The sequence below is a fragment of the Opisthocomus hoazin genome, chromosome 6, assembly GCF_030867145.1.
Source record: "Opisthocomus hoazin isolate bOpiHoa1 chromosome 6, bOpiHoa1.hap1, whole genome shotgun sequence".
Taxonomy (NCBI): domain Eukaryota; kingdom Metazoa; phylum Chordata; class Aves; order Opisthocomiformes; family Opisthocomidae; genus Opisthocomus; species Opisthocomus hoazin.
The window spans coordinates 75,717,524-75,735,806 of NC_134419.1; the positions used below are offsets into that span (position 1 = coordinate 75,717,524).

At 55.7% G+C, this 18,283-nt stretch overlaps 2 protein-coding genes across 2 annotated transcripts; both read left to right on the plus strand.

Moving 5' to 3' along the window:
• The first annotated feature begins 6,815 nt into the window (after positions 1-6,815).
• On the plus strand, positions 6,816-7,942 carry HMX3 (H6 family homeobox 3). Its single transcript, XM_075424354.1, has 2 exons — positions 6,816-7,131; positions 7,335-7,942. Exons 1-2 carry the CDS (start codon positions 6,816-6,818, stop codon positions 7,940-7,942), a joined length of 924 nt encoding a protein of 307 aa, XP_075280469.1.
• An 8,232-nt stretch (positions 7,943-16,174) lies between these two features.
• HMX2 (H6 family homeobox 2) lies at positions 16,175-17,726 on the plus strand. The gene is made up of 2 exons (XM_075423886.1): positions 16,175-16,445; positions 17,185-17,726. Exons 1-2 carry the CDS (start codon positions 16,175-16,177, stop codon positions 17,724-17,726), a joined length of 813 nt encoding a protein of 270 aa, XP_075280001.1.
• Positions 17,727-18,283: the final 557 nt, after the last annotated feature.

An 18,283-nucleotide genomic window follows, 5' to 3' on the forward strand; every position in this document is an offset into this window, starting at 1 on the left:
AAGTCTTCCTTGGTTCCTAGCGAGCTTTGTTAGTTCTTCACAGTTGCTTCTTGTGTCTTTGTATGAGGAAGGTGTTTCCAGACACCATTCTGGACCGCGAGGCTGAACTGGTCGGGTCCCTGTGGCTGAACGTCCGAGGCAAACTCCTGTTACGCAGGAAACAGCCGTGTGGTTGTGGTGGCTCTGATGCCGATGAAGCCGAGTAAGTATCTGTGGATTGGAGGGTTGGCACAGCAGTCGATTTAGTCCTTCTGCTGCTCTCCACCAGCATTGCTTTAATCAAGTCTATTACTAATGAGTCTCTGATATGTATGGCTAACGTTTAACTAAAATCCATTAAAATATTTTCTGCATAATGATCACCTTTTTAATAGATTTTCTAATTTTTCAACCATGTAAAAAGAAGCAGCAATGCACGCTACATAAATGCAAAGCTGTGACTCGAAGAAGGATGGTTTGGAATTTGGCTTTGGAGGAAAGAACTCTTACCCCAGTGCAATTGTTTCTTGGCCTCTGATGCTTTATCTTCATAACGTGGATTTGAGCACTTATAATAATATAGAGACGGTGGAAATAAGAGACTTCACTATCTAGGATAAGGTGTTCCCTGGAATGTACAGAAACGTTATGTGGAAAGAAGGCCAGAAACCTTCTTTTCTCAGTTCTGATTCGTGAAACTGCCAGAACAGTCTGTGCACCGTGGGAGCGAGGTGAGCCCCTGAGCTGTCTGCATATCTGCAGGCAAGGATGCCCCAGCCAAAAGAGGCAGCAGGAGCCTCCTATGGTGTGCACGTCACTTGGGCTACTTGGGATTCCTGAAGCACTGAGCTTGCTGGAGGAGCAGCCTTCTCTGGGGACTGGCAGGTGAGACAGAGTCATTAGTAAGTGCAAAGCACACTGAGGTCTTGACATAGAAGCTCTTGCAGAAGCACAAAATGGCCCCATCGTTCATTTATTTTGCAAAACCACGAGCTATTTTGGGTATCTGCTGACTCAGAGCAAGCTGGTTCAGAGTGTCATGCCATTTATAACAAAAGTTCTCAGGGAAATCAGGGTGATCTCAGGATCTTTTAATAAAATTCAAAATATGGCTCATGCCCAGTATGTACATTCAGCACAACTCTTGTGCAATTGCCGAGCATCTCTGCTACGAACACAAGAGTCTTTATAAGCAGCTGATTTTTGAGTTAATGGGCTGTAACACTTTTGAAATCAATGGTTATTTAAGAACTCCTAAAACTGCACATTGTCTAGCTGCTGTGCACCCAAACATCGGATCTGCTCTGCTCTCCGCTGACCCTCTGCAAATGGATAGTGTGGATCTGAGGTCTGAAGGCTCAGTGCAGATGATAACACCTCTTTTCTAGCCAGGCCAGTGAAACATTCACCATACAGCTGTGCAGCAATTTTTTATTTCAGTGGGTGCTGAAAATACTCAGCGCTTTTCACGTGTGGTTCCAGGACACTCGTGGATTTTCATAAATACGCTATTTGTGGCCACAAAGAGATCTGCTTATTTAGGATTTCACCAGTGCTGGTGTTTACACAGGGTTTTGTTTTGTTTTGTTTTGTTTTTCTTTTTTTACATTCTACATGATACCTCAGAGTTTGCAACTTGGTATATAAGCACCAGTCTTCAGATTTAGAACAACAAGCTGCAAAGCTACTGCCTAGCCATTGTTTTTGGGGTGTTTCTGCCATACTTTGAAGCAAGTAAGATGAGTTACAGTAAAGCTTACACTTGGGTGAGATGTCAAAGAGCAGCACACGTTCTGCCTTGAAACCCTCCAAAGATACTTTTTGTAAGACATTGCCTCCAATCTATATAGCTGACCTCTCTTCTGTGAGCTCACTTGTGAAAGTGAGAAATTGTGCACAGATAACTAATGTCAACACAAAGATCATTAGACTGTATAGAAATTAGACTGGTGGGCAGGACACAACGGCAAAAGCAAAGGAGATGTTGTACGAGTTTGGGGTGACTTCAGAGCGTTGTATCGCCTTATATAGTGCAGGTGTGTAGTGCTGTACGAGATGAAGACTGTACTTAGATCCCATCATTTGCCCATCAGTTTTGTCCCCATGAATTTATTCCAAATTACATGGAATTTACAAGAGCACTTGTTTCACAAAAACATCACAAGCTAGAAACTTTTCCTCTTTCTGTAAAAATGGTATATTTGTGAGTCAGGTACAGGGCTGTGATCAGCCTCAGAAATAAAAGTCTCACGAATTAAACCACCTGCTTTCTCACAGTGCTATAAGGTTCTAATATTTGTCAGGAAAGACCCTCAGCTCGCCAGGGAGCCACCGGATAACAGACCCTTACAAAGCCTTCCACGTAAAAGTGCAAAACTGCCATTGTAAGGCATCGTAAGGGAACAACTTTAACTGTTCCAAACTACCTCCCAGCCCCCACACATCGCATAGACCCTGGTACGCTCCACCAAGTGAAGCTGAGATAACTTACGAAGCGTTAACTCTCTCTCGCTTTTTCTAGTCTGGAATAAAACATCCTCATCAAATACATCCCGCGACCGACATTCCCTTCGGTGAGAAAGCAGCGTCCCTTTTCTGGGGAACCTCTGTTTGTTTCCAGCCATGCATTTCAGAAGAAGCAATTGAAAGAATGACAGAGAAATGCAATGTTTCCAGATAACTCAGATTTTACAAAGGCCCTGATGGTGTGTAGCGGTTTGCAGTAGGAAGGGGAGAGCCATTGGCAGCAGCTCAAACTCTACAGTAGTTCATCTCTGGCATTCACAAAATACAGTTTTTAGCTGCCTGGACAGCATAACAGCAGCTCTAAAATCTGATGGTGGAAGAACTAATTTTGACTGCCTGGGAAAGGAGTGTTTCTCCGCGGGGCAAGCTGTTAACTGTGTTCTCATCCCTTCTTCCTTCTCCCTCTGAACATCTAAACCCTGACGCAAGGAGGTGCTTCAGCACTGCCCTGTGGAAGAAACTGGTTAAAGTCAGCCATGAAATCAGGCAGTGCCTTGATGGATTACTGTTTGCCTATGATTGCCGTAAGGCCAACAGCTGCAAACATCTGCAGGAGAGCCCGGGGCTGGTCTGGGGAGAAGCGTCTGGCTGGCCAGTGCCTTCTTCTGCAAAGGCATGGCAGGCTGTGCGGGGGGAGGTCCTGCCACTGTCAGAAACCTTCTGTCAGAGCAGAAGCAGATGCAAACCTCATCGCTTCTGCTGTGCGAGTCCCGGCTGCCATCCTCCCGTGGCCGGGCTGCCGGGCACGCTCCCAGACGGAAAAACAAAGGAGCGAGGGAACTAAGCACAAGGAACCCGCGCTTTCCTCTGTCCCCTTCGGATGGAAAAGAGGAAACCGAACCCAAAGTGACAGATGTTGGTCACCTGTGGTTACAGCAGGAGAGGCGGGGGGAGATAAAGTTGGTAGAAGAGTCTGTGTGAACCGCGAGGATCGCAGGCTGCGGCGGTTCGCACGGTGCCCTGCGAGCGCGTCGCAGCAGCAGGCTGCCAGGCAGGGCGTTTGGGAGTTAACAGGAGCGGGGCACCGCAGAATCGCGCCGTACGGAGTCGTGGTTCGGCTTAGCAAGAGTGTGGCTCTTTAGAAAAATAATGAAAAAGAAGAGGCAGTGCTGAGACGGGATAAATAAGGAGATAAATCATTTTGCAATACAATGCAAGCCAAAACCTGAAAATAAACAATTACTTTAAATCATATCAAGCGCCTATCACAAACATCACATTTATACAATTGATCCATGTGTAAATTAGCCAATTAATTCTGAATTGGAACACTAATGAAATAATAATTATCTGTTTCCAATGGAATGGTAGGAGCGCGGGTCTAGAAACAGAAACGAAAGAAAGACTGCGGCAAAATCCACTCCGCTCCATCACCACTGGGCATGGGGGGGAGAGTGGTCAACACCAGTCTTTAATGCCCAGATAGGGTGGGGGGGAGGGAGGGGGAGCGTAAATAAAAGACGTAAATACGTGAGAAACCTGTGGGCCACCAATGACAGGGATGTAGAAAGGCTCTTTTAGAACATAGATTGGTTTTTTGGGTGGGTTTTTTTTATAATAAAGAATTGTAAAGAAAATTTAACATCTTCAGAGGCTGGCTTGTTTTTTTGTCCCTGCTTGGCCTTCTGCGATGACTGGTTGTGTACCCTGAGGGACTCCAGAGGGGTCAGGACCTCGTAGTCACCACAGAAGTGAAAGATGGATGGAAGAGGGTGGGGGCTTCAGTACAGAACGATTTTGGTGACTCATATCTACATCAAGAACTTGATTGAGATGGAGAATTGCACCGAGGCCTTCAACGAGGACTTTGCACTCTTGTTTTTCCATGTAAGAGCTGCAAACAGATAAAATAGAGCGTTCTCCCGGGTCCTTACAGGATAGGCGAGAGCTCTGGTTAGATGCCTATAGGCTCGTTTCTGTATAGAACTATTTTCTGTCTCTCATTTTTTTTCTATATGTTTTACCCCAGAGTTCAGGAGTATTTCCTCAAAGAAGCAGCATTTCTTTGAAAGATTCCTGATGGGCTTCACTGTGCCTCATGCCTTGAAGTGAAACTGTCCTTAACAAGAGCAGAATATTTCTGTAAACCCCAGAAATCACTGCGACCCTATCCCCAAGATGGGCTTTGCTGATTTTTCACTTCTGCACCTCTCTGTTTATCTGAGCTGCTCCTCGCAATGACACCAACAGCCTCGAAATAGTCACGCGAGAGACAGCACTCTGAAAAAAAGCCACGTACACTGAAGCTATACGAAACATCGTGCCTGTCACAGCCAAAAATATAACACGATTGGGTCTGTGTAAATTTTCCCTGGATTTATAACCCCAAATGTTCGGGAGGAAGCAGAACTCCTGGGGGCAGCTTGCAAGCATTACCACTGAGAAGTTTGATTCAGATAAAAGATGTCTTATTTCGTATTGCCAGGTGGGTGTCTTGAAAAGGAAACAGCAAGAGAAACCAGTTATATTTGATGGGGGCATTAAAACATTTAAATGTCGAGATTGTTGCCCCCCTGCGCACACGCGCACGCTTCTGAGTCTATAGCTCTGCGTCCACCAAAAAGATTTTTGCAGTGCACGCTTCCATGTGTTCCAAATGCTGAGAAGCACGCCAGAATCGGGAGGCTGGTACGCTGTCTGCTCTCTTTCCACCTTCCTTTTCTCTCTTTTCTTTTCTTTTCTTTTCTTTTCTTTTCTTTTCTTTTCTTTTCTTTTCTTTTCTTTTCTTTTCTTTTCTTTTCTTTTCTTTTCTTTTCTTTTCTTTTCTTTTCTTTTCTTTTCTTTTCTTTTCTTTTCTTTTCCTTTCTTTTCTTTTCTTTTCTTTTCTTTTCTTTTCTTTTCTTTTCTTTTCTTTTCTTTTCTTTTCTTTTCTTTTCTTTTCTTTTCTTTTCTTTTCTTTTCTTTTCTTTTCTTTTCTTTTCTTTTCTTTTCTTTTCTTTTCCTTCCCTTCCCTTCCCTTCCCTTCCCTTCCCTTCCCTTCCCTTCCCTTCCCTTCCCTTCCCTTCCCTTCCCTTCCCTTCCCTTCCCTCTCCTGCCCTTTTCGCTTTCTCTTTCCCTTTCCCCTTCCTCTCCTCCCCTTTTCCCTTTCCCTTTCCTCTCCTGCTCTTTTCCCTTTATCTTTCCCTTTGCCCTCCTCCGCTTTTCCCTTTCCCTTTCCCCTTCCCCTTCCGCTCAGGACACCGACCTGCCGTACCGACCCGGCTCCGGACGAGAGGCCCCCGCTCTCCCAGGGCCCCGGCGCGGTGGCAGCTCGGCCGGGGGTCACGCCGCCGCCCCCGGGGTCCCGGCCCCCTCGGCCCCGCCGCCTTCCGCCGCTTTCCCGCGCGGTGCGGGCCGGGCTCCCTCAGCGGCGCCGCGGGCGGGGGCGCCGGGCCCGCACGTCCCGGGACGCGGGGCGCTGGGGCGCGGCGCGGCCCGGCAGGGGGCGCCCCGTGCCCGGCGGCGGGGCCGGGCCGGGCGCCGGAGCCTCCCCCCGAGGTGCCCCGGGCCCCCGGCGGGACCGACTCCCGCAGCGGGCAGAGCGCGGCCCGGGCAGAGCCCTCCCTCCGCCGCCGAGTCGTTCCCGTCCCCGGGCGGAGCCCAGCGCGGCTCCGGCGGCTTTTGTTACCGGGGCGGCGGGGGGGGGGGGGGGGGGGGGGGATGGTTTTGCGACGGGAGCGGCGCGGCGTTGCCATTCCCGCGGCCCCGCAGCCGAGCCGGGATCCCTTTGTGCTAATAGCCCCATCCTCATTTGCCGCCTAATTGGGCTATATAAAGCCGCTAACGGGCGGGCGCTCGCAGCCTGCAGCCGCCGCAGCACGTCGCGGGGTGGGGGTGCGGGGCGGGCCGGGGCGGCTGCGGGCAGGGGCTGAGCGGAGCCTTCTCCTCCCGGCTGCCTCCCCGCCTAATCCCATTTGCCGTCGTGCGTGCCCAATCGCCGCGTGCTCCCCGCGTTTAACTCGGATGACATTTTGATTTCATCATTAGCTATCCGGCGCCGGGTTGACGCAGCGGAGGAGGAGGAGGAGGAGGAGGAGGAGGAGGAGGAGGAGGAGGAGGAGGAGGAGGAGGAGGAGGCGGCAGCGACGACCCCGGGCTCTCCGCCCGCCCCGCGGCAGCGGCAGAGGCAGCGGCAGCCCCCCGACGCCCCGGGCCGCCCGGGTCCCCTCGGCCCCCCGCCCTGCCGCCCCCCCCATGCCAGGGGCCCCCGGCCGGCCCCGCTGCCGCGCTCCCCCGCCGCCCCGCCGCTCCTCTCCCCCGCTCCGCCGGGACCCGCCACCTGCGCGGGCTGCGGGGCCAGCGGCGGGCAGGAGCCGGGCGGGCACAGGAGGATGCCGGAGACCGGGCAGGAACCTCCCGGCCCCCCGCCGCCTCCCCCGAAGGAATCCTTCTACATCAAGAACCTGCTCAACGGCGACCCCCCCAAGGCGACCCCCAAGCAGCCGCGGGGGCTGCTCGCCCCGTCGGGCAAGGCGGCGGTGGACGGGGCCGGTTTCGCCATCTCGCAGGTCGGAGACCTCGCCTTCCCCCGCTTCGAGATCCCGGCTCCGCGCTTCGCCCTCAGCGCCCACTGCCTGGAGCGCGCCCAGACCTGGTGGTACCCCTACGCCCTGACCCCGGCCGGAGCCCACCTGCCCCGCACAGAAGGTACCGCTGCCCCTCAAACCTCCCCCTCCAACTCCTTCCCCACCTCCCGGGGCTGCGGGGCGGCGGCGGGGCGGGAGCGGGGGTCCGGCCGGGCTCGTCCCGCTGCCCCCGACGGGGCGCGGGGGCCGGGCGGTGAAGGTGTCTCTTTGTGTCCCTCATCACCCCTTCCCCCCCAAAAAAAACCCTCCGCCCTTCCCCTCCAGCCGCCGAGAAATCCCTGCTGAGGGACTCGTCCCCCGCCTCGGGCACCGACCGGGACTCCCCGGAGCCGCCGCTGAAGGCGGAGGGGGAGCAGAAGGAACCGGACTCCAAGAGCCCCGACGAGATCGTCCTGGAGGAGAGCGATTCGGAGGAGGCGAAGAAAGAGGGAGGAACGGAGGACTGGAAGAAAAGGGAGGAGAGCCCGGAGAAGAAACCCTGCCGCAAGAAGAAGACCCGCACGGTCTTCAGCCGCAGCCAGGTCTTCCAGCTGGAGTCCACCTTCGACATGAAGCGGTACCTGAGCAGCTCGGAGCGGGCCGGCCTGGCCGCCTCCCTCCACCTGACAGAGACCCAGGTGAAGATCTGGTTCCAGAACCGCAGGAACAAGTGGAAGAGGCAGCTGGCGGCCGAGCTGGAGGCGGCCAACCTCAGCCACGCAGCCGCTCAGCGCATCGTCCGCGTCCCCATCCTCTACCACGAGAACTCGGGAGCGGAGGGGAGCGCGGGGGGCGGTGGAACCCCCGGCACCCAGCCCCTCCTCACCTTCCCCCACCCCGTCTACTACTCCCACCCGGTGGTCACCTCCGTGCCGCTCCTGCGGCCCGTCTGAGCCCGGCCGGGGACGGCGCGGAGAGGAGCGCCGGTCGCTTTGTGAGTACTGCGGGGACACCCCCCCCATTCCCCCCCACCCCGTGGGGTTTCGCCCCGACGGCGGCTGCGGAGCGGGGAGGGGAAAGGGGGGGTGCGGAGGGGGAGAGAGGGGTGCGGGGGGACCCCCTCGGCGGGTGGCGCTGGGAGGAAATTCGCGAAAATTTAGAGGTGGGGAGGGGGGGGATAAAAAAATAAATAAAATTGGGGGGAGGGGACGGAAAAGAAGGAAAAGCGAAAGCGGGAACTTGTGGAGGACCCTGGAGCTGTCACACCTTTTGTAAACGTGGACAAAAATCGCGGTGGTCTCTGTGGCTTTAGTTTTATTTTTGTAAAAAAAAAAAAAATAGAAAAAGAAAAAAGGATAACGATTAAAAAAAAAAAAATTACGAAAGATCCCAGGCCACTCCTCGGGATTTGCCAAACGCTGAGGGAAAGCTGAATTTCGGTTCCTTTCGGACCTCTCCTTCCGCCTCCGAATTGTTCAGGCTCCTGACCCCGTCGCGACACAAACTCCATCGACCGCGGCTTTTCCTTCCAGCAGACCTCGGCCCCGATTTGCCCCCTTCGCTCTCCCGCGTTTTGTACCTTTCGGCTGCTGTCAGGGGACTTGATAACGAGCAAGAAACACAGCCCCAGAGCGAGCGGTGAAACCCACCCGCGAGCTTGGAGTGACCCTTATTTATTATCTTTTACTTCGGTATTTTTAATTCTTGGTTATACTTCTCGTTTTCCTAGTCGGTGGGTCGGTTTGGCTTTTTTTCCTTGTAAAGTTATTTCGGTATGACGGGGGAAAAAAAAAATCTGTACCCTTTTGCTTTCTTTTGTAATACTAATTATTATTATTATTAATTATTGTACTTTTGAACTGTGCAATATTGTACGACGATTCTGAAAGCACTGCTTTGATTTGAATGGTGAGGAAAGGGGTTTTGGCATTGTGTAATCGCGTTCGTTCACGTTGTACGAAATAAAATTAAAAAAAAATAATTAAAAGCGAGGGGAAGTGAGAAGAGAGGAGAGGGGCGTGGGAATAAGCATCAGCCTGGCTTATGCGAATAAATAAGGGAGATTCGGTGAGCTGGGCGCTTTAAGTGAAGGACAATCAATTTTAGGGTAATTTTAATTTATTTGATATGATGTACAGTTTTCTTCGAAAGTCCACCGCTTAGGTGGATTTTAATAGGCAGAAGTCGAGTGAGGAGTGGACACCTCTCGTCTCCCTCCGTCTTAGTGTCTGCTCACCTGTTGTCTGACGATTGTTTGCTGTCTTCCCAAGGGTTTGGGCTGGTTTCTTTGCTTTGTTTTATTTTAATTTCCTCCTCCCCCCCTCCCCCCCTTTTCAGTTGTACTCTCTGCCTTCTCGCTTTCTGTTAGGGATCGGTCCTATTTTTAAAACAGCCTATATTGTTATAAACTTAATGTTGTGGTGCAAAAAAAAAAAAATAATCAATAAAACCCGTTCCTTATCATTTTTTAAAGTGTTGCTTCAGAGGGAAAAAAATAAAAAATAATAATAATAATAATAATAAACCAGGCGTTGCCTGGAGCGCTGCCGGACGGGGGTCCCCGGGAGCGGGTAGCCGCAGCCCCCTCCCACGGGGAGGCACCCAGGGGGGCGGGACACCTGTCGGGGGCGTCGCGGCTGGGTCACCCCGAGCGAGGGGTCCCGGGGCCCCGGAGAACCCCCTGAGCCGGGCGGGGGGGATATCCCTTCCCACCCGGGGGGGGTTCCTCTAAAGTTTCGGCCTCCCCCTCCCCGTCCGGCTGCTTCGCCTCCCGGTGCTGCCCTTCCCCTCCTGCCCCCTCCCAAGCTGCTAGACGCGACGGGGTCCCCGCTCCCCGGCCCGAACCCACGAGTGTGCGGGGCCCGGGGGCAGGAATTTGGGAGCCGAAGAAATCAAAAGAAAAAGGCTGCCCGGCGAAAAGGCAATCCCGCCTTTTCTTTTCGTTTGGGATGAAAACCCCCGGCAATGGGTCGTAAATTAAAAACAAACAGAGTTTCGGAGTCCAAACACGCTGCTCGCTGTGTCGCCTGCAAACAGAGCGATGCCTTTGCTGTTTGCAGTCCCAACTCCGCGACCGCTCGCTCGCGGCTCATTAAAAATATTGTTGTAACAGCAAATACGTCTATGCCGTTTTTACAGCGCGGTGGCTCGATGTTATCAAACGGTAAGGGAAAAAAAAATACTGGTTTATTTGTGGTCGGTGGCCAGAAAACGATTCCGGACCGTCCCGGCCCTTCCCCGGCCGCTGCTCCCTCCGCGGTCCTCAGCGGGTGCGCGTCCTGCAAGTCCCGGCCCCATCGGGGGCATTTCCCGGCGGAACTTTTGGCCTTGGTGGGGTTAATGGGGCTCGCGTGGGGGCTTATTTTTTTTTTATTAATTGAAGAAAAAAAAAGGGAGGGGGGGGATACAGAGAAAAAAATGAAAAAAAAAGAAGGAAAAAAAGAAGAAAACAAAAGAAGGAAAAAAAAGAAGAAAAAAAGAAGGAAAAAAGAAAAAAAAGAAAAAAGAAGAAATAAGAAAAAAGAAGGTAAAAAGGAAAAAAGAGAAGGAAAAAAATGAAAAAAGGAAGAGAAAAAAGAAGGAAAAAAGAAAAAAAAAAAAGAAAAAAGAAGAAAAAAAAGAGAAAACTCAGCTTTTCTGCCTCTCGCTGCCCTCGCCCGCCGCGGAACCGACAGCGGACAGCGGGCAGTGAAACCGCGCGGTGCAGCTGGACACGGGGCTGTGGGCTGCGGGCGTGTGACCCCGACCCGTTTCCCCCCTGCCCGCACCCCTCCTGCTGCGGGGCTGCCCGGGGCTGGACGGGAAGGGACCGACCCCTCGGGGTGGGATGCTCCCCCCGCTCCGCACCCGCAGCGAGCCGCGCCCGGCGCTCAGGCGTTGCTCAAGCTCGCAAAGTCTCCCCAAATTCCACCCTGTCCCCAAAACGCTCCGGGGACGCGGGGGACGGGGGGTTTAATGTCCCCCTCCCAGGGGAGACCCGATGTTTGGCGGTGGGTGCCCGGCGGGCGGGGGGTCCACAGCAGCCCCGGCTTTGCTGAACCGCTCTGGGGCGCGGGGTGGAGAGGCGAGGAGGGGTCAGACAGTCAAGGTACTCCCCCCCCCGCACCCCCAGCCCTGCCCGAAGTTTCTGGAGAGCCCTCATCAACGGCTGCGCTAGGATGGAATGAAAGCAATCGCGGAGGGGCGGAAAAAAATAAAAATGAAATAATAATCATCTTTGCAGAAACAAAAACCGTTTGGCAGGGAGATTGGTGCCACTCAAAGAAATAAAAAAAAAATGAAAAGTTGCTTCATTCCTCTAAGCTGTTGGCAACTCCGCGGCCACTTCTGTTTACTGCTCGGCAAATCTCTGCTCTTGTGTGCAAATCAAGAGATAACACGCTTCTCCTCGGCCACTGTTTTGAGCTCGGCTGAACAGAACTAGCTCGCCTGTTTGTGGTCGAAACATACATGTATTTCTTTTATTTGGTAGCAAATAGAGGCTTGCTGTGTACAGCAAACAGCGGGGGGAACGATATAAAACTTCCCGGCCACAGGATTTGGGGATTCAGAAGAGTTTTGCCTCCCGGAGGGCTGGAGCAGGGACCGGGCTGCGCGGTGCGGCCCCTCCAGCAGCCGCCAGCCAGTCTGGGAGGTTGGTATTATTATTTTTATTATTATTCTTATTATTCCTACTTCCGAAGACTTGCAAATTTTTGCTGGTGCCGGCTGGTGGGAAAGGTTTGGTTCTGCTGGGAGCGGCTGCGAGATGCGGGACGGGCGGCAGAGGCGGGGACACGCGTGGACGCTGCGGGGGAACAACCCCGCGTTAAAGCAGTGCTGGGAATACGCCGTGGGGTTTGGGGTTTGATTTGCTGGGTATTTTTTTGTTGGTTATTTCCCCCCCCCCCCCCCAAATATGCTGCGAGTGTCTCTGCAATAATCGCTTTGCTCTATCGACTCGGCATCGCGTGCTAACGGAATGAGAAGACCATTAAGAGCATTAACAGATTGGCACAGCGTAATGCTGCGGTTCGTATCGATCGCCAAACGTCCGTAAAATCCCGTTCCGAATGAACCCATTGTTCCCCAGCCCTTCTCGGCGGTGTCGGTGACCTTGGTTCGTTCCCGCGCACCCGAAATTTTTCTCTCCCGCCTCTCCCGTCCGACGGGGAACCGGCGCGGGCTGAGGGGGTCGGAACCTCCTCGAAAATGCGGCGAAACCAACAAACCAACCCCAAAAATAAAGGGGAGAAGGTTTGCGGGTGCCCCTGGGTGCGGGACCGGCTCAGGCCGAGCCCCCCCCCCCCCCCTCCCCGCTCCGTTCGGGGCAGCCAAAACCGCCCACCCGGGACCGCATCCCCGAGCAGCCCGAGGGAGAGGTGTGAACGCTCTTACGCCGATATCAAACCGAAGCGGGGGGGCAGATCCCGCTGCTCTTCCCCGGGGCGGCCCCCCCCCCCCCCACCCCGCCCCACGTCCCCCGTGGCCGGCCCAGGCCCTTCCCGACCCCCCCCCACCCCACCCCGAAGAGGTCGTGCGTGTTTTTCAGCCCAAAATGAGACGATCCCTCTCCCTCAGCGCGGAGCCTTCGACCCCGCACTCCCTCGGCCCGCTCCCCGCCGCGATAGCGGGGTCCTTGGGACCCCCACGACCCCCCCCCCCCCGGGGGGACACGCGTGTGTCGCGCAGGCAGCGTGGGGAGCGGCAATGAGAACCCCGCTCCTCTCAGGTTCGGTCACCTGGTCGCGGCTTTCCCGAGCTCCGATATTTTAAATAAATATAAAGAATCCCTCGCTCTCCTCGGCTCTATTCGCCTCCGTGATGGAGTGGAACCATCAGATTTTCATCAAAGTTCTATTAAGTGAAACATAGGTTGCAGGGCACCCTCTGATTGAAACAGTTTAAATTTTAATTGTGTTTTTAATTTGACATATAGTTGCAGAAAGGAATGACACTACAACGCCAAGGGGCGGTCGATTTTCTTAATTTCTCCCAGAGGAATTGATGAGTCTATCAGGCCACTAGATTGGAAACACATTAAAGCTCTCTGGTTAGGTTGTTAATTGGAACTTGATGGATAGGGGGCCTTGGATAGGCTATGCTGATCCAATCTTCATGACTTTCTGTTTTCCAATAAATTACACGATTCATTTTCCAGCCGCAGATTACATAAATTGTACACCTCTAGGGCTCTCTTTTTCAAACAGGGAGCCCTTTTCCCCCAAAAGCCCATTGCGAGATGTCATTTGCACCAAAAAACGAGCGGCAGAGGCTCTTGAATGAAAATCGAAACATAATCAACGTTTATACTTAGAAAATTTATTGGGATCATTTTCTCCGGTATTTCCTTATTTTAAAGTTTGGACGCGCCATATATCATAATCCACACGTGTGGAGGGGACTGTGTTTAATATTTATCGAAGCTTGATTCCAAGATCAAACTTGTTTATGACTTCATCTGTCATTTCGGAGGGAACCTTCTCCCGGTATCACGGCCGCTCAACAAGCCCATTTTCCGAGCGCTGCAGAAGCAGCGGAGATCAATTTTTATTAGGCTCCCTCGGAAAGCTTGCTCAGGGCCACTTTAATACCGAGCATTGTAATAATCTGGAGATCTAAACTTTAAGCGTTCGCTCTGTCTTTCAAAGTTTATCTTTTCGCCGCCGCGTTTGATCGTCTGTGCCCCGACGGGACGGGCCGCGGGGGGTGGGGGGAGGGAGAAGCCAGCCGCGGGTTGCCTCCCCACGCGAAACCCCGAACGCGGCCGCCGTCCCCTGCCCTGATGAATATTTAATCAGATGGTAATGAGCGCCTGGCTGGGCTGCTTCCCCCCGCGGCCCGTCGGGCCGGTGCTCCCCTCCCGACTGCCACGGAGAGCCGCCCGCAGAGGCTGCCCCCCCGAGCCGTTTCCCAACTTTCTCCTGAAATATTCCTTTCGGGGAAATCCGGCCTTTTCCTCCCCACAGCGCTTGTGCATCCCGGCCCGGTCCGGGATCCCCACCCCCCACCCCGCCGCAGCCACCCTGGCCGCTCCCACGGGCGGGACCCCCTCCGCGGGGAAGGGAGGACAGAACCGGGGGCTGCCGGCGTGGGTTTCGAGGGAAAGGAGCGCTGGCGTGGGCGGCAGCTGGGACGTCACGTCGAGGGGCGGGGGTCACGTCGGGGGGCTGCCACGTCGGGGGGGGTGTCACGTCGGGGGGGCTGCCGGGGCAGCGGGGTTGCTTCTCGGTCGCTCTCCCGCCCCGCTCCGGCCCGTCCCCTCGAAGGACCCGAGGGCTGACAGCCCCCGGGGGCTCTCCCCGAACCGAGCTCGCCCCCTCGACGGTGTTTCCCCCCCCTCGCCCCCTCGCCCCGCTCCTCGCCGTCGGGAGGGGTGCCGGGGTCCGGGTGCGGGGCCAGGCGGGGCGGCAGAGCGGGATTGAAGGACGATTTCTTGTATTTCAGCGCGGGGTCTTTCCGGGTTAATGAGCTGACACCATGATTAAAGCTGACCATTTGTAATGTGTCGCGACCCCGTCGGAAAGAACCGAAAAGGTTAATGCGGTAAAACAGGACAGCACCTGCCCCTCGCAGGGAGAGGAGGAGCTGGAACACTTTTCCTAATCAATTAGTCCATTAATGAGTCTATCAAGTAGTTAAGTAGTTAAAGATTATGCCGTTGGTCTGGGTAACAGTCGTCATCTCGCTATACCTAATTATATTATAAGTACTTTATTCAATATACCAGACATAATATGGTGACTCGGAGTTAATGAAAATGTCATTTTAAAACGTCTTGGCATTTGTCTCTATTGATTTGTATATTTCCATCTCATTCTTTGCTTTCCCCCATTTATTTTTTCTTTTTTTTTTTTTTTTTTTCTTTTTTTGGAGGCGGGTATATTTCTGGAGGGGGAGAACGACCCGCACCGGAGGAGGGGAGGAATCAACAACCCAGGGTTAAAAACCCGGTGCCGGGGCCAAGGGCATCGAAACCACCGGGATTTCCGCGCTGGGGCCGCGCTTGGCCCTGGCCCCTCTCCGGGGGATGCCCCGACGGCTCCCCCACCCCTTCCGACGGCGAGAGACCGGAGGCGGAGTGGGCTCTGCCCGGGAGCACCGCGGCCGTGTGGCGGAAGGGGGGGCCGTGGCCGGGCTGACGGCGTCCCCACCGGCCCCGTTACCGGGGCTCCTTGCGGCGGGTCCCCGGGGGGCGAAGCGGGCGCCGGGCCCACGCCGGGGGAGGGAGGCCCCGGCCCCACCGCCCCGGGCAGCCGTCGGGGCTCGACCTCCGTCTCCCGTCTTCGGGACAGGCCCGGGGGAAAGGGGGCTCCGGGGGCTCCCTCGGGCCCCGCCGCGGCTCCGGGGGCTGCCGGGAAGGTGGGGGACCCCTGCCCTCGGCCCCCCCGTCCCCGTTCCCGCCGGCAGAGCTTCCCCTTCCCGGGGAAGGAGCGGCTGGCAGTGAGCTGCCATCGCTGCGATTTATCCCCCCCTCACCCGAGGGGACTGACAAAGTTGATTTGGAAATGCGGGAGGGCGTGTGTGTCCCCCCGCCCCCTCCTTGCCGCTCCCCCCCGGCTTGCGGGCCGCGGGAAGGGATTTCGTGAGACGTTTGTTTGCGCAAAAAAACAATTTTTGGACGGTTTTCCCAGCGCTGCCGAGCGGGCAGCGCACCGTAACAGGTTCCCCCCCCCCTCCAAGGAGTAAGAAGGGTGAAGGTCCCCGGACATGGCCATGTCGCGATCCCCACCCCCCTGGGCATCAGGCAGCCACCCCACGCCCCCACTCAACCCCTCGAGGCGGGGGGCTCGGAGGCACGGCCGGTTCTCAGCATCCCCCCCCCCCGGGGGGGGTGCGCGGGGTCAGAGCAGCGCTGAGGACCTCGCGGGGTTCTTCCCCCTTCCCCCCCCACAGCTCCCCCCGGTCCCGGTGCCTCCCCCGGCCCCCCGCCGGGTTTCCAAACTTTCCGCCGCCGCCGTGATTGGCGCGGGGGAGGCCCCCTCCATGCAAATGAAGCCCCGCCGCCCCCCGCCGCCCGCAGATCAATAGGGACGCGGGGGAAGGAGCATGCAGTCCGCCCGGTGCTGCCGGGAGCGGCGAGAGCCGGCAGCCGGTGTCACCCCCCGAAACAAAACCCCCCTCGACGGCTCGCTGCCGGGCCTCCCCCGCCTCCCGTTCCCCCCTAAAGCGAGAGCTTCCCCCCTCTGCTTTCTTATGAACCCAGGATGAGCAGCAAAGAAGACCCGAGCAAGTGCTGCCCGGCGGCTGCTCCCGTCTCCAGTTTCACCATCCAGTCCATCCTGGGCAGCGGCAGCTCCGAGCCCCCCCGGGAGGGCAGGGGGCCCTCCTGGCCCTCCCGACCCCGGACCCTCTCCCTCTCCTCGGAGGAAGAGGAGCCGGAGGAGAGCTGGAAACGCCGCGGTTGCTTCTGCCCCGACGCTCAGGGCCCCGCCGAGCCGTGCCGCAAGCACCAGCCCCTCGGCTTCACCTGTCTCGGTGAGTACCGGGACAGGACGGGGCGGACGGGGCCCGCCGGGAAGGGCCGCGGGGGGATTTCGGGCCCGGCCCGGCCCCCGCCGGGGGGGGGGAGGGGGGAGGAGGGGGGACCACGACCTGTCCGCACCCTCCCTGCTTTTGGGGGCAGAGCGAATTTGCGCCGTCCGGGGCTGAAGCAGGGAGGAAGGAAATCTGCTAAAAATAGGGCGGCTTTTTTATTTTATTTTATTTTATTTTATTTTATTTTATTTTATTTTATTTTATTTTATTTTATTTTATTTTATTTTATTTTATTTTATTTTATTTTATTTTCCTCCCCGCCCCACCCAGGGCTGATTCCCCTGAAGGGGCGCGACGGAGATCGCTCCTTTTCGCAGGTTCTGCTCCTTTACAGCGCTCGCAAGCGGAAGAAATACTTTCATTTCTTTATTTTTAGCATGAATTCTGGCTAGACGGCCTGTGAAATAAACGCTGTGAATTAAATTCTGTCGGGGGAGGGGGGGAAGCACCCCGGGCCCTGCTGCCTTCAGCGGGGCGTGCACAGCCGTCCGTCCGTCCGTCCGTCGGTCCCCGTGACGGGGGGCAGGGGCAGCCCAGCAGGGGAATGAGGGGTGGGGTGGGGATCCTGCCCGAGGGGCTCGCCCCGGTGCTTCCCCCGGCTGGGCTGGCGGGGGGGGCTCGGCCGTCGGGGTGCCGGTACCGGCCTCGGCGCTACCCCCGCGCTGTCGCTCTGTTTCAGGCAGCGGCAAGGGGAGCGGAGCGGCGGGCGGCGGGGAGCGGGGGCCGTTCCTCCCCCCTCCCCAGCAGGACTGTAAGGAGGAGAAGGAGAAGCCGCTGGGACCCTCCTCGCCCTCCTGCGGGGACCGGCAGCGCGACGGCGGGGACCGGCAGGCCGGTTCCGCCAAGAAGAAGACCCGCACGGTCTTCAGCCGCAGCCAGGTCTACCAGCTGGAGTCCACCTTCGACGTGAAGCGCTACCTGAGCAGCTCGGAGCGGGCCTGCCTGGCCTCCAGCCTGCAGCTCACCGAGACCCAGGTGAAGACCTGGTTCCAGAACCGGAGGAACAAGTGGAAACGGCAGCTCTCGGCCGAGCTGGAGGCGGCCAACATGGCCCACGCCTCGGCGCAGACTCTGGTGGGGATGCCGCTGGTGTTCAGGGACAATTCCCTCCTCCGGGTGCCGGTGCCCCGGTCCATCGCCTTCCCCGCCCCTCTCTACTACCCCGGCAGCAACCTCTCGGCCTTACCGCTCTACAACCTCTACAACAAGATCGACTACTGAGCCGCCGCCGGCTGCCCCCCGCACCCCCAGCCGCCGCCGCCCCGTCGGGGCCGGGACCGGGAGCGGGGCCGCCGTGCGGGGTCTCGGCCCGGCTCCGCGCCGGGGACAGAGGAACGAAACTGAGGGGAGGGACGGGCAACAGGAGAGCCCGGGGGTCCCGCTCCCCTCCCGTTATCCTGCCGCTGGAAGGGAAAAAAAAAAAAAAAAATTACAAAAAAGCGTTATTTCAGATCTGTAAATATTTTTAAAGAAAGACAGAATAAAACGTTTTAAGCCTCGTTTGTAAATTTGCCGGCTCGATCGCGTGTTCCCGGTGGCCGAGCCCGGGGGAGGCTGCACGGGAGAGCGAAAACGACCTGTAGCGCCGAGGGTTTGCTTATTTTATTTTATTTTATTTTATTTTATTTTATTTTATTTTATTTTATTTTATTTTATTTTATTTTATTTTATTTTATCGTATTTTATTTTATTTTATCGTATTTTATTTTATTTTCCTTTATCGTATTTTATTTTATGATATTTTCCTTTATTCTCCTTTATTTTATTTTATTTTACTT

What these genes read in the sequence shown, in the direction of transcription:
- HMX2 (XM_075423886.1), top strand. Translation starts at nt 16,175, where the DNA reads ATGAGCAGCAAAGAAGACCCGAGCAAGTGCTGCCCGGCGGCTGCTCCC. An exon ending in CCTCGGCTTCACCTGTCTCG is followed by an intron (nt 16,446 to 17,184) that starts GTGAGTACCGGG and finishes GCTCTGTTTCAG; the next exon opens with GCAGCGGCAAGGGGAGCGGA.
- HMX3 (XM_075424354.1), top strand. Translation starts at nt 6,816, where the DNA reads ATGCCGGAGACCGGGCAGGAACCTCCCGGCCCCCCGCCGCCTCCCCCG. An exon ending in CCACCTGCCCCGCACAGAAG is followed by an intron (nt 7,132 to 7,334) that starts GTACCGCTGCCC and finishes CTTCCCCTCCAG; the next exon opens with CCGCCGAGAAATCCCTGCTG.